The sequence below is a fragment of the Lepus europaeus genome, chromosome 3 (assembly GCF_033115175.1).
Source record: "Lepus europaeus isolate LE1 chromosome 3, mLepTim1.pri, whole genome shotgun sequence".
Classification (NCBI taxonomy): Eukaryota; Metazoa; Chordata; class Mammalia; order Lagomorpha; family Leporidae; genus Lepus; species Lepus europaeus.
Window position 1 is genome coordinate 46,618,094 of NC_084829.1, and position 14,960 is coordinate 46,633,053.

The 14,960-nt window shown below is 42.2% G+C and overlaps 1 protein-coding gene across 1 annotated transcript; it reads left to right on the forward strand.

Annotated features, from left to right (window-relative positions):
• The first annotated feature begins 1,410 nt into the window (after positions 1-1,410).
• ANKRD66 (ankyrin repeat domain 66) lies at positions 1,411-12,237 on the forward strand. Its single transcript, XM_062187510.1, has 4 exons — positions 1,411-1,464; positions 3,186-3,360; positions 7,028-7,256; positions 12,039-12,237. Exons 1-4 carry the CDS (start codon positions 1,438-1,440, stop codon positions 12,235-12,237), a joined length of 630 nt encoding a protein of 209 aa, XP_062043494.1. The 5' UTR covers positions 1,411-1,437.
• The last annotated feature ends 2,723 nt before the right edge of the window (positions 12,238-14,960 follow it).

Consider the following 14,960-nt stretch of genomic DNA (forward strand, 5'->3'; position numbering starts at 1 on the left):
CCAGTGGAAACGTCACCTGGCATTGAAACTCATCATGGGAAGTTAGGCAGTCTACTTGGTATGCACTCAAATGTGGAAAAACAAGGTTGGTTTAAGTGTAAACCTGCTTAAAGGCTTGTGTGAAAGGCAAGTGAAAAAGCTTCCAGAAACCAGCTGTAAAAATGTTTTTGTGTTTAATATCACTCACAGGTTAGGATCACTCTAGTATTTTGCTCACCATTTTATCATTGTCAAAATACAGAGTATTCAAAAGTTTCAAGGAAAATGCACATTATGAAAAAATTATGCATGGATTTCAAGTTTTTTTTCTGCACCAAAATAAATTTTTTATTCCATTTCTGTGAACTTTTTGAAGTTCCCTCATATTCCAGTGTGATGATTTTCTTACTATCACATATTTAAAAAGTAAAATGCAGTCTATGCTCCCTTCTTTTTTACTGAATATAATATGTATAGAACATCTATTTCATACAAGTGTAGCTCTTGTCCTGCATATTGGAGATTCTGATTCACATAACACCAGTACCAGGTATCTGCATTTTTTAATGATTTATTTATTTATTTGAAAGATTGACAGAGAGGAATGAAGAGAGAGAGAGAGAGAGATCATCCATCTGCTACTTTACTCCCCAATGGCCACAACAGCCAGCTCTGGACCAGGCAAAGCCAGGATCTAGGAACTGCATCCAGGTCTTCCACATGGGTGACAGGAGCCCGAACATTTGGACCATCTTTCACTGCCTTCCTGGGTGCATTAGCAGGAAGTTGCATCAGAGGCAGAACAGATGAGAATCCAACTGGCACTGCAATAAGGGATGCCAGTATCAAAGGCAGGTGCTTAACCTGCCGTGCCACAGCACCAGCCCCAGGCGTCTGTACTTGTAAGAATCCACTAATGATTTTCATGAAACCACTTAGTTGAGAACAAATTCTACCTCCTTCAAGTCTTCAGTATTGCTCCTTCCTGGTCTATCCCCTACTTCAAAGTGTAGTAAGTGAACCAGCAGCTGCCATGGGGACTTTCTGCTTTTCAGTTTAAAAAAAAAATATATATAAATATATATATATTTATATATATATATATAAATTCAGCTCCACACAGAAAATTTTTGTCAACCTTTGGTCTGCAAATGAGTCAGAACTACTTGCACTATGCAGGGTATGCCTCTGGGCCACAGACACGCTGTGCCTGTGCTGGGGATTCCCACTGCTGCCACTTTCTAGGATTATTCTTATTTATCCCTTCCAGAGCCAGCGTAGGGGACTTTCATAGAAAATTCCCTTTCACTTCCCTGTCTTGGTGAATCAGCTCTTTTTCTCTATCCCCTAGGCACTCGGGGCGTTGCATTAATTATGTTTACTTCACTGCCACTCTAGGGCTCTGACTTTGAATGTACATCAGACTCACCTGGAGGACTTACTGTGCCAAAGATTGCTATGCCTCATCTCAGAGTTCCAGATTCAGTAAGTCTCAGGGATTCCAAGAAATTACCTTTCTGTTAAGTTCCTAGGTAAAGCTAGTCACAGTTTGTGAAGTCAATTCCAGCCACTTCTTGAGATCAAAGAGACATTCCCAATGGCCACATCCCAAATGACTCTCTACCCATAATTTATTTTCTATCTCAGTTTCTTACTTGCTTATATTAGTACTTCTCAATTTTTTTTGCCTCAATCATTTTTTATACATGTTATTATTTAATATATTATTGGGAACCCCAGAGATCTTTTGTTTATTTGAGTTAGAGCTACCAACATTTATTCTATTAGAAATTAAAACAGAAAAAATATTAAATGCTGATTAATGCATTTGCAAAAACTGTAATCCATTACATGATAACATAAATAATATTTTTAGGAAAACACTCATATTTTCCAAACCCAAAATATGTCAAATAGTATTGCTTTACATTTTTCCCTGCAACCTCTCTAATATTGAGCTCAATAGAATACATCAGGATCTCATATCTTCTTCTGCATTCAGTTTGGTGTTCCACATTCAGTATGTTGTTTTACTTGAAGTATAAAAAGAAAATCTAGCCTCAGACACAGATAAAGTTGGAAAATGGAGGAGTATAATATAGCTATTTTCAGATAATTATGGATATTTTTCTTTGCTACAACACCAAAACTGGACCAGTGGTAGAATCTTCAAGGTCAGTTACAATTTGGAATCAGAAATATACTTTTCATATTCTGTTTCATTAACATCTGTTGTTCTGTCTCAAATGCATCTCTTTACACATGCAAGCTTTTGTAACATCCTACATTTGTCACATGGGAAATATTGTCCATAGGGTGAGGAAGTTTTTCTAGATGATGATATATTTCATTATATAATATTTTTAAATAACACTTGTTAATTCATGTAATCAAAGAAAAAGATTTAGTTAGGATAATTCTAACTGTCTTATTAAAGGTGGTCCTGTAAAACTCTTTTTGTTTTTTTTTACTGTGAGTGTGGTGAAAACCATGACTACTGGTTTAATCTTATGTCACTGCCTTGATATTTTCTAAGGTACCAGTAGTTTTCAAAATCATTGCTTTTCAACCATCAGGATAGCAGTCAACACAATGAACAAGGATAATATCACTATCACAATAGTTTAGACTTCATGGATCCCCTGAAAATGACCCAGGAACCCCTAATATTATAATTAATAATAATGTTTAGCCATTTGATTCATGCTCATCTCCCCAGTGGGAATAGCAGCGATAGTATGTTATTTTCATGGAACAGCTGCTCCTCATCTACTATGAAGTTTTCATGTGGATTAGCTCATATCCTTACAATGATTCTGACTGTTAATCACCATTTTACAGATGCGAAAGATAAGACACAGAATTACACAGCCCACTTAAGGTAACATCACCAGAATTTTGAAGTAGGAGTAGAAAATAGCACTGGAGGGTGACTTGAGGTCAGAGGGCAAAGTGCCAGATTGTGAGCAGACAATGTAATTCTGTACTTAGTGGAAGCCATCAATAATTATTGAGCTGGGAACTGGCATGCACTTAACTACATTAGCCAAGATCCATGTATGCAGTTAGCAGAGCACACACATAAGGCAATCCTAGATGCATATTCACAGAGCAGGAAAGAAAATTAATGATGTATACATCTATAGAATCACTGTCCAGGCATAAAGGGTTGTCTAGAATTTCCTGAATGCCTGTCTGTCCCACAGCTGTTTTCTGCCATGGACTTGACCAAAATTTCAGACATGACAAAGCTCCATCAAGCTGTGGCTACTGGGGATTATAATTTAGTGAAAAAGATTTTGAAGAAAGGTCTTTGTGACCCAAACTACAAGGACAAAGACTGGAATGATCGGACCCCACTTCACTGGGCTGCAATCAAAGGTGAGTGGGTGATGTTTAGATAGAACCATGCTTTTGAGTCTACCATTCGTGAGTCAGGACACTGTGTGGGGGAGGGGGAACACTAACATTTCTTTGGAGTCAAGTGGAATATTTCTCTACTTTTTAAAAAAATATTCATTTGAAAGCCAGAGTTACAGAGAGGTCGAGACACAGAGAGAGAGATCCTCCATCCACTGGTTCAGTACCCAGATGGCCACAATGGCCAGGGCTGGGCCAGGCTGAAGCCAAGAACCATGAGTTTTATCTAGGTCTCCCAGGTGGGGCAGGGGCCCAAGGGCCAGGGCTATTCTCCATTCTCCATTCAGCAGGGAGCTGATCAAAAATGGAGCACCTGGGACACAAATTGGCACCCATATTGGATGCCCATTTTGCAGGAGGTGGTTTTATCCACTAGGCCACAATCCACTCCTCAGGTGGAATATTTCAATCTGACACTGTTTATCACTTACAGCACCTTGAACATATTATGAACGAAGATGCCACTGTTTATTCCTCTATGTGATGAGGATGACAACTCTACCTTCTAGTCCTGTTGGGGGAATTCAGTAAGATAATGGATGTAGACTGCCTAGTATAGAGTCTGCTCTCAATATTAGCCCGTGGGGAGGCTGTCTGGTATAATGGTTAAGACACTGGGTGGGTACTTGTATCTCATGTCTAGTCCTGGCTCTGCTTCTAAATCTAAGGTTCCTGCTAATACATTCCCTGGGAGGCAACAGGTGATGGGTTAGGTACCTCAAACCCAGCCCTGGCTATTGTGGGCATTTGAGGAGTAAACTAACAAATGGGCAATATTTATCTATGTGTCTACCTCTTTCTTTCACTCTATTTCTATTTCTCTTTTCAAATAAAATAAAACAAATAGATACAAACTTTTTAATTAAAAACTCATATGTCAATCCTCTACCCTCATTAAGAGAGCATCACGGAGAAGGATAGGAATTTGTCCCATCACTCTGTTCCCTAAGCCTAGCAGAACTCAGAGAGCTAGAGGAGGACATTGGCAAAATCTCTGCCAACGGGCTTGTCAAGTGCTTTGAGAATAAAATACCAAAACTTCAGTCTGAAAAATATGATCTCGTAAGAATACAAAGGTAGGTACCAGCACTGTGGAATAGTGGATAAATCTGCCCCCTGCAGTGCTGGCATTCCCATATGGGCGCAGGTTCAAGTCCTGGCTGCTCCACTTTGATCCAGCTCTCTGCTATGGCCTGGGAAGGCAATAGAAAATGGCCCAAGTGCTTGGGCCTCTGCACACACGTGGGAAACCTGGAAGAAACTCCTGGCTCCTGGCTTCAGATTGGCTCAGCTCCAGCTGTTGTGACTATTTGGAGAGTGAACCAGTAGAGGGAAGACCTCTCTCTCTCTGTCTCTCTCCCCCTCTGCGTCTCTGTATCTCTGACTTTCAAATAAATAAATAAATCTTTAAAAAAAAAAGAATAATGGTCTTCAGGCTACCCTTCCAAGACCTTTTTAAAAAATGCAAAGATATAGACACCATTTCAAAGCCAACGAGTATCTTGAAGTAATATTTTACATGGAGCGATGACTTTTAAATAATTGTTGTTTTTTTCCTTTAACCTAACGAGAGCAGCCAACTTGATGTACATAATATGCTAGAGCCTTCTGCCTATAAGGATATGGCAGTCTATATGAAATTCTTGGAATGAATGCAAGTACTGCTAGTTCTTTTGTCCATTTCGTCAAAATGGAAGCACTTCTAGAAAAGCCTGAACATGTATAAGAAGAAACACATTTGCAAGATCTACCCTTCAAATGAAATGTCTTCTTAGAAGAATGTTAATTTAATGAATGCAAATAAATTAGCACGTTTTTCATCTTGAATATAAAATTGTTTTACCACAAAAAAAAAATGCTACAGTAAAAAGGTGCTATAGTCAACTTTTCACTTTTAAAAAATTATTTGAGAGAGAGAGAGAGAGAGAGAGAGAGAGAGAGATCCTATCCACTAGTTCTTTCTCCAAATGCCTGCAATGGCTGAGACTGGGCCACACAGTGCCAGGAGCCAGGAACTCAACCCAGGTGTCTCATATGGATCACAGGAACACAATTACTTGGGCTGTCACTGCTGCCTCTCAGGGTCTGAGTTAATAGGAAACTGGAGCCAAAGACAGGTATTGAAGCCAGGCACTCAGATATGGGAAATGGACATAATTTTACTTTATTTTTTAAGATTTCTTTCCTTCATTCATTTTAAAGTCAGAATTACTGAGAAAGGAACACACACACACACACACACACAGAGAGAGAGAGAGAGAGAGAGAATCTTCCATCCACTGGCTCATTCTCTCCCTCAGTGACCACAGTAGCCAAAGCTGAGCCAGACAGAAGCCAGGAGTCAGGAATCACATCCAGGTCTCACCTAGGTATGGGGGCACAAGCACCTGCACCATCCTCTGCTGCTTTTCCAGGCACATCAGCAAGGAGCTGGATTGGAAGTGGAGCAGCTGGGATGCGAACCAGTGCCCATGTGGGATGCTGGCACTGCAGACAGCAGCTCAACCCGCTATGCCACAGCAACAGACATCGTAATTGCTAGGCTATATGCTTGCTCCATCTTTGCCTTTTAAAAATTTGTTTTCAGGGGCTGGTTTTGTGGCATAGTGAGTTAAGCTTCTATCTATAACAGCAGCATCTCATATGGGTGCTGGCTCATGTCCCACCTACTCCACTTCCAATCCAGCTCCCTGTGAATGGCCTGGGAAAAATAATGGAAGATGACTGAAGTGTTTGTGTCCCTGCCACCCATGTTGAGGGCCTGGAGAAAGCTCTTGGCTCCTGGCTTCAGCCTTGGCCAGTGCAGGCCATTGCAGCCATCTAGGGGAGTGAACCAATGGATGGAAGATTTCTCTCTCTTTCTCTCTCTCTCCCCTCTCTGTAACTCTAACTTTCAGATAAATAAATAAATAAATTTTTTAAAAAAGAATTTCTTTTCAGCTCTGTGTAAAGAATGGATTGATAAGAAGCATGACTATGTAAAGAAATTACTTGGGATAATTTTGCAGAAATCTAAGTACAAAGTGATGGTAGCTATGTGAGTAGTAAACCATCTTTTAGTGAACATTTGATATGTGCTGTATACTTCCTGTCTGTGATTTCACTTGCAATTCCACAAGAATTCAGTGTGAGAAGGAGTAATATCTTAAAATTTTAAAGAAAAACACTGAGTCTCAGACATGTGTTTCTTATCCAAGATGTCACATGTTAGCAAGTGGTGTTATCAGGATATGAACCCACATCTATATGAGTAGAAACCCTGCATTCTTAAGCTGTGTTAGTAATAATATAAGAAGGATTTAAAACATTGGTCTTGGGAATAAGCATTGAGATGACCAAAAACAGGGAGAGCCTTAGCAGGACTAGCATGGACAGGTATCCTACTACTTGGAAAGAAAGAGAGCAGTGTCCTGGAAGTACAGGGAGTCCTTGGAGTGTCCAGGTCCTAAGTGGGACAAGGTTCATGTGAGTCCCTGGTCGGAAGAGGAAGAGGGGAGGAGGGGATGACAATAAGTGCTTTGAGAACAAATTTATTTCCCTTTTTTGTGTTGTCTAGGTTGTTGCTGGCCCCAGGCCACGGGGGTGTTTTCATCCTAATTTCATTCTATTTCTTCTCAATACCTCTTAGGACAAATGGAGGTGATGCACATCCTGATAGAATACGGAGCCAGTCCTTGCCTGGTGACTGATGTAGGCTGGACCCCAGCTCACTTTGCCGCTGAGTCAGGCCACCTGAATGTGCTCAAAACTCTCCACGCACTGCGTGCTGCCATTGATGCCCCTGACTTCTTCGGAGACACCCCAAGAAGGATCGCACAGATCTATGGGCAGAAAGCCTGTGAAGCATTCCTGGAGAAGTAAGCTTCAGTTTGTTCCTACCTGGAGAAAGGGCAGAGAGATAGTGGCTTATGATCAAAGTCTTTGCCAACTCAATGGTCTCAGGTCAATGAAAAAGAAATGGGGAAATATAGTCAACTGACTATTGTTTGTTAGTTTTTAAATTGAATTTATTAATTTTTTACTGAAATGACTGGGTTTGGGAAAAGCTATTTATTTAGAGAAAAACAAAAATTTACCAATAAGCACTGTGGCATATTGGTAAAGTGTTTGCCTACGGTGCTGGCATCCCATATGGACACTGGTTCGAGTCCTGGCTGCTCCACTTCCAATCCAGTTCCCTGCTAATGGCCTGGTAAAAGCAATGGAAGATGGCCCAAGTCCCTGGGTCCCTGCTCTCACATGGGAGACCTGGAAGAAGCTTTTGGATCCTGGATTTGGATCGGCCCAACTCCGGCCATTGCAGCTATTTGGGGAGTGAACCAGAGGTGGAAGATCTCTCTTTCTCTCTCTGCTTCTGCTTCTCTGTAACTATTTCTTTCATATAAATAAATAAATCTTACAAAAATAATAAAGTACCTTAGATAATGAATTGGGACACTAAGTTTGCAGACAGGCTGTGAGACAAGATCCACGATGGTCCAGTGACATCTGAAAGGTATTCAGATGAGCTGCGTGAGCTTGTCTAAGTCAAGTCACCTTCCCTCATTTCTAAATTGAGGCAGATGAATTAGACTTCTATTTCATTAAGTCCCTTTATCTTTTAACATTTCTCTGTTCACCCATGAATTCCCTATGCATACATGCCTGTAAAATTAAAATTTGTTTAGGATTTGTTCATTTTTTTCACCCAGCCAAGGATTCAGACATAATTAAGTACCAATTATGTACCTGACAGTTACAGCTCTGAGAGGAAAAAAAAATACCAAAGTTTAAGACTTTATAACTTGATTGGGTCAACGAGTAATTCATACAAGAAAAAGGAAGGGCATCAAAATGAAATTGAGAACAAACCTGTCTACATGTAGGGGCAGTTCATGGTGGGAGAGTAGGTGATAGTGAAATGCCTTCCTCAGAACTTGAAAATACACTTATCTTCAGAAAGTTAAACTACTAAAACCTTTACTTTTGGCAAGCTTAGTTATCTGTAGCAGTAAACCAGGAGACCTTATTATTTTTTTTTATAAATACATGTGTGTTTTAAGTTTTCTAAATTTATTTTCATTTTATTTGAAAGGAAGAGAGACAGACACAGAGAGAGATGTTCCATTAACTACTTCACTCGCCCAATGCATGCAACAGCCAGTACTGGATCAGGCTGAAGTCGGAAGCCAGGAACTCAATCTAGGTCTCCCACGTAGACGGTAGGGACCTGAGTGCGTGAACCTGCTTCCTCCCCGGATTTATATTATCAGGCAGCTGGACTGGAAGCCAAGTTGGGACTCAAACTCAGGCACACCAATATGGGATGTAGGTGTTCTCTGCAGCAAATTAACCATTGTGCCAAATGTCCACCCCATGAGACTCTGTCTTAAAGATGACCTTTCACTTTAAACATACTCAAAATCACAGTTGAGGCAATTTGGAGAGTATAGATACAGAACCTTAAGTCCTGACTCACAGACTCTCTCTTCTCCAATTTCTGCCATTATACCCAGCATTCGAAAACTCCCATCCATTTTGGACCTCAGCAGCATCATCAGACATTTTCTCTGAAATCATAAAAACTCTGACATTTCACTATATGATCATAGCTCCCTTCATTTTTCAGCTCCTATATCATCAATTTGTCAAGACCCCTTTTTACGCGACTTCTTTCTGTTCCAACCCATCACCTACCAGAATGTTTCACTAATTCCCCCTGCCATCTGGAATGATGCACCACTTCTACTCCTTTCCCCCTATTCTGAACTCTCCAACCCTTTGTCTTTCTGTGATACAGAACCCACAATTTTAAACTTGGGATGAATATCTGTCTCGTATGCTCATACGCTTCGTTGACTAGAGAAAATTCCACTAATACATGGTTAGGAATCATCAGAAGTTCCTTTTTCGTTTTGTTTTTCGTTTTTTAAAAAGTTTTAAAGTTTTCATTTTTTACTTGAAAACCAGAGTTACAGAAGAAAGGAGGATACACACACATACACACACAGAAATCTTGCATCCATTGATTCACCCCCCAAATGACTGCAACAGCTGGGTCTAGGCCAGGCTGAAGCCAGGGGCCAGAAGCTTCCTCTGGGTCTTCCACGTGGATGCAGGGACCAAAGCACTTGGACCATAACCACTGCTTCCCCAGGTGCATTAGCAGGGAGCTGGATGGGAAGTGGAATAGCTGGGACTTGAACTAGTGCCCATATGGGATGCCAGCATCGCAGGCAGAGGCTTAACCTGCTACACCACAATGCTGGCCCAGAAATTTTAAGATTTCCACCTCTTGCTGAGACCTAAGAGCAGCTTGGTGGTCTCTTCTTGCCCTGGTCACTCTTTGACAAGTCCACATTCCCATTACACGTCAGCCTGCCTCTCAGAGACCTGCTTTCTACTTTAGAGACACATTGCAGCCACTATGCAGTTTTCAACCTCTTCACCTGCCTATTTAATATATACCTCATCAGTTCCTTTTTGCCCTTCTGCCTTCATCTGTGAAAAATGTCACCACACTGCAGACTTTAGAGCCAATCCACAGGATCAGCACTTTTGCATTCTTTGTTGCATTTTTACTCTTTCTACTCCATTTTATAGGTTTTTTTTCCTATTCTTTCCCTTCATTTTTGCTTTTAGTCTTTGAATAGAATCAGCACCCATATGGGATGCTGGCGCTGCAGGTGGAGGATCAACCTAGTACGCCATAGTGCCGGCCCCCTTGGCTTTCTTTCTATGTCTCTGATCTACTCTATGATTTTTTTATATGCTTTTCCTAAGGAAAAAAAATCTCATGATCTATTTTTGCATGCCTTTTAGATGCTAAATCCCTCATGGTCAAGTCCCTGGCTCTTTTCTACAGAATTTTCCAAGTATTTTCAGGCCCACCCTTGTAACCAGTGGATGGACTAACATGATAATGGCCTCAGCATAAATGAAATGGGGGAGGAGTGCCTGTCCCAAGTAGTGAGAAGTACTACTGCTGCGACAAGCAGAAGGCAATGTTGAGCAGACAAAAACAAGAAAGAGCCACCACATGATATGTGAGTCATCTCCACTTATCAGCATTTCCCATCAGGACCTCCCCTTCTGACAGTTAGAAGGTAGAGAGAAGGAAGCCTGGATTAAGGGGGAATTCATCTGAATTTTGAAAGAAAGCTAAGAGCTTGTTTATGGGGAGGTGAGAAAAACTGTTGCTTTGGAGTGAAGTGTGCCTACGCTGTGTGTCCATGTGAGGAGAGGGAGGGACGGTGGAGGGATGAGTGGCTGGGCTAAGGGGAGCATTCAGTGAGGGAGAAGTGGAGGATGAGGTCTGGGTGTGGGCAGGTGACCATCACGAGTCAGGCCAGCACATGAGTGTGAGTGTGGACTCACCAGAGGCTGGACATGCTGAAATAAACGTGCAGGCAAAGCTACTCATGCAGTAGAGGAGGAGGGTGCAGTGAGGCTATGCATGGAAGGATTAAAGATATTTAGACACCAGGCTAACCAATCACTTACACAGCTTCTTCATGGTTCCCACTGTGGGGAGGTGAACTCCCGAACTAGGATGCTTAAGCTGAAAGGATATCAAAGAACTTCAAGAGAAGCCTAGACCATATCTGATAATTTTCTGAGTATCCTAGGGACCATTGTGAAACAGCTCAACTTCTGGTTCACTCTAAGTGGAGAGTCTTGCATTCAACAAGTATTTTTGAGTCCTAGTATGTGCGTGGCATTAGGTGAGGCATTAAAAAGAAAGATAAATCAGATACAGGGCTGTACATCAAGACGCTCCCTGCCTACAAGAGGAAATTACTTATATACATAAATAACACCAATACAAGATCGAACACACCATGGCGGACGGCGGGTGCTCTGATCTGTCATCAAAAGACCGCAGGGTCACTTCCAGCTTGATGTGGATAGGGTTTGCCAGTGAGGACAGCTGCACTGTACTTTCAGTTATCTGTGCTTTTCACGATGATTGGCACTTAGCAAACTCTGCCTGTTGCACCATCTAGCCTCTCAGATTCCCTTTTTCCACACTAATTTAAGTTTTATTTCTGTGTAGGGGCTTTCACCATGGTCTTTAAGCAATTTAGGTACTCATCTTTAGCCTCGTGTGCAAAACCACACACAATGCTTCCCATTGTTCAGGTGTGTATGATGATCTGTTGATCCCCTTGAACCCATCTGTCTGTCTACCTTCCCTCATCCATCTATGGCTATCTATTTTTATATAGAAACACTCTATTCATATGTGATTGTGAGGGCTTTTTATTTTTTTCTTGCATGTTTTTGTACTTTTAAATTTCATACAGTGAACATACATCACTGTTTTAATTAGGAAAAAAAATACAATTAAAAATAATCAAAGGAAAACACACTCAAGTTACACTTTAAGAATGAACAGCATCATCTGCAAACTAAATCACTGACTTTGAGTCTGGTGACACGTGTTTTGCGTGACACCTTTGCTCTCAGTGTCTGAGACCTCCCTGAGTGTACACTGGGAAGTGTGCACGCTTGGTCCCCTGCCTTCTCGCCCAGCCCCCTGTGTGTGCGCTGGGGTGTGCGTGCAGGGTGCAGGAGGCCACGCCGCGGGCCACGCGGCGGGCTCCAACGCCAACTCCAAAGCCCGCCTAGGCTTCCAGCGGCCGCTTTTGCTTTCGCAGGGCAGAACCCGAGTGCCGGGACCATCGCCGCGCCGCCCTCCAGCAGGGGCTGCCGCTAGAGGAGCGGGACCCAGAATGGGACGCCAAGAAGAGGGAGCTGGAGCTGACTCTCCCTTCCCGGAATCCAAACTCAAGGAAAAAGGAGAAGAGAAGCCGAGGGCCCCCCAGGCTCAGCAACCGCAGGGAGCGGAGAGTGTAAGGCGCCCCAGGGCTGGGCTGGTTTCCCTACAGGGACTGGTCTGGCACAACAATGCCATTCAGTTTGCAAGTCTCGTCGCCTGGGCGAGCCCTCTGTGCCCTCTGTGCTAGCGTAGCAGCTGTTGTCCCCTCGCTAAAATCCGCTGTGCAAAGAGGTTCCCAGGAGGGTCGATTGCTGCTTGCATTTCATCCTGGCTGATTTGCACTGCCAGCATCTCCTGACAATGCGTCTGCCACCCCCAACACATCCAATAGTAGATAATTCAATGTTTTTGGCATCTGAACATCTTTATTACACATTCTTCAATTAATGCTGGTGTTAATACAGGCCATTTTTGGTTTGAGTTTTTGGGGGAAAAGAATGCTTTTAGGTCTCATAGGGAAGCAGTGTAGCTATGGAGCTCACCTTTTTAGGGTTTATCTATCTCTTGAGCATCAGTATTCTTTTTTAAATCCTGCCATTTACAGAGAGGCTCCTGCTTGCAAAGTTTTACTGGCAACCAGTATACACACCAGATGATACCTGATTCAAGCTGGACTCAAGATTCTCCCCCTGGGAGGGGCTGGTGTTGTAGTGAATTGGGGTTAAGGCTTTGCTTGTGACACTAGCATCCCATATCACAGTGTTGCTTCTGATCCACCCTCGGAAGTCAGGGGATGGTGACTCAAGTTATTGGGTCCCTGTCACCCAGATGAGAAATCCTAATGGAGTTCCTGGCTCTGGCTTTGGTTCGGCCCAACCCTGGCTGTTGGGGGAGTGAAGAAGCAGAAGCAAGTGCTCTCTCTCTCTCTCTCTCTCTCTCTCCTCTCTCTGTTGCTCTGCCTTTCAAATAAATGAATTAGCCTAAAAAAATCCTATCCTCCTAGGACCATGACAAGTTAGATCAATAGCAGATACCTTCAGACATATGGAGTAGCTAATTCTACAATAAGGCTGAGGGCATAGATGTGTTCTACAGAAAAGAAGACTGAGGCAATAATAAAGTGAGACAGTCAGAGTGAGATAGAATGGGGAGGAGGGAGAATTTCCTAGTTCCTTGTTCTGGATTTCTTACTCAGAAATGTAAAATAATATTTTCATAATAAAAGTTCCCCTTTGCTTATAATATTTTTAAGGGATTTTCCCCCTGCAACCAGACATTCCCAGTAAGTATAGTATTTTGAAGATCATGGGCACATGAGTCAAGCTACATGAAATAAGCAAAATAATCCCCACTTTTTTGGGGTTCCTGAGAAAATCAGATGTGCTGGCATTGTCACTTATAACTGGTCCATGCAATGGTTTCTGTATTACTATAGAAGTGACCTCAGTTTCCCCTGGGAATAATCCCCTTTATAGGCCAAATGAGGCTGTCCATTGTCCAGTCCATAAATATTGCCTGTCTAGCTTTATGGCCTTAGTCATATAGACATGTAATACACACCTACACCAAACTGTGATAAGTAAAGGTACCTTGCTCTGTCCATAATCCCAATGGCTTCCCATTGCCATCACTGAGCCCTCTTTTCATACTTATTCTCATTGGTATATTGAGAGATCCATGTCTCATATATGAATAACAGTAAAAGGACACAAAAAGTTTCCCTGTGTGAAGAATTTAGTATAACATGAACTCTGAACTAAGCATTTTACACAACTTTTATTTCAAGTGAGTGATATGTCTGCAAGGCAGGTATCAGTATTCCCAAGTGACTTCCCAAGCTGAAGTTCTGGGAAGTCAAAAACATTGACCTAGACCACCTGGTTGATATTTGTACAGTCTTTAAGGCCTGCTTAGGTTTGGGTTTGGATGCAGCACAAACTCTTCAAGCTCTGGAGCTTTGAGCGGGTTATGTAACCTTTTTAGTTTCCCCATGTGTAAACTGGGGCTGACACCAGTGCCTATGCTATAGGGTTGTAGTGAGGATTGAGTGAGATAATGCATGCTGAGTACTTAGAAGGATGTCTCCCACATGGTAAGCAGTCATTAAATGCCACATGTTATTATGGCTATGACTTTTCAACACCTGAGTGTCCCAGACATGTAACCAAGAAGAAAGGCTTGCTAAACAGCACCAGCATCAGCATCAGGCCAGAGGGAGGATTTGGGGGACCAATGTTCTTTCTCAAGCCCTGAATGAAAGTGCTTCATTATTTTCCTGCCCCCAAGGTAAACATGCAACAGAGTCACCACAGGGCTGAGATTCTTTCACAGTGACTGTGGCTCAACCGTCACAAGGTACAGGCTTCACATGCCCACCCTGCCATGATACCTGTCCCTTTCACTGGGGACTATCAGGATTTACAGCAGGTGGAGGCTAAGGCATTTAGTATTCATCTATTCTCACATGGGTAGGAATTTGCTGTTAATGGTGTATGGGAGGCAGAGATGGAAGCCTCGTGTTATGGAAAGGGCAGTGGAAAAAGGCAAAGGCCAAGTTCATATCTAATGTTGTTATTACATATCAGTCGGGGACCCTTAGACCCAGAATCAGAAACTAAGATAAAGCTGATGCTGTGCCTGATGAGTTCACATCAGGAATCCAATCTAGATATTTAAGTTAAAATGTTTATGTTTACCTAGGTTATTATTTTTGGAGCTATACCAAGCACTGAACTCAGTAATGAAATGACAGTAATGAAATTTTATCAGTTGGGAAGATCTAAAGTAAGCAGAGTCCACCCGCTCTCCTTCTCTCCCTCCTTCTTTTCTTGTTTCCAGTCTAGAGGAGTAATTATAAATG

What these genes read in the sequence shown, in the direction of transcription:
- ANKRD66 (XM_062187510.1), top strand. Translation starts at nt 1,438, where the DNA reads ATGCCTCATCTCAGAGTTCCAGATTCA. An exon ending in ATCTCAGAGTTCCAGATTCA is followed by an intron (nt 1,465 to 3,185) that starts GTAAGTCTCAGG and finishes TCTGTCCCACAG; the next exon opens with CTGTTTTCTGCCATGGACTT. An exon ending in TCACTGGGCTGCAATCAAAG is followed by an intron (nt 3,361 to 7,027) that starts GTGAGTGGGTGA and finishes AATACCTCTTAG; the next exon opens with GACAAATGGAGGTGATGCAC.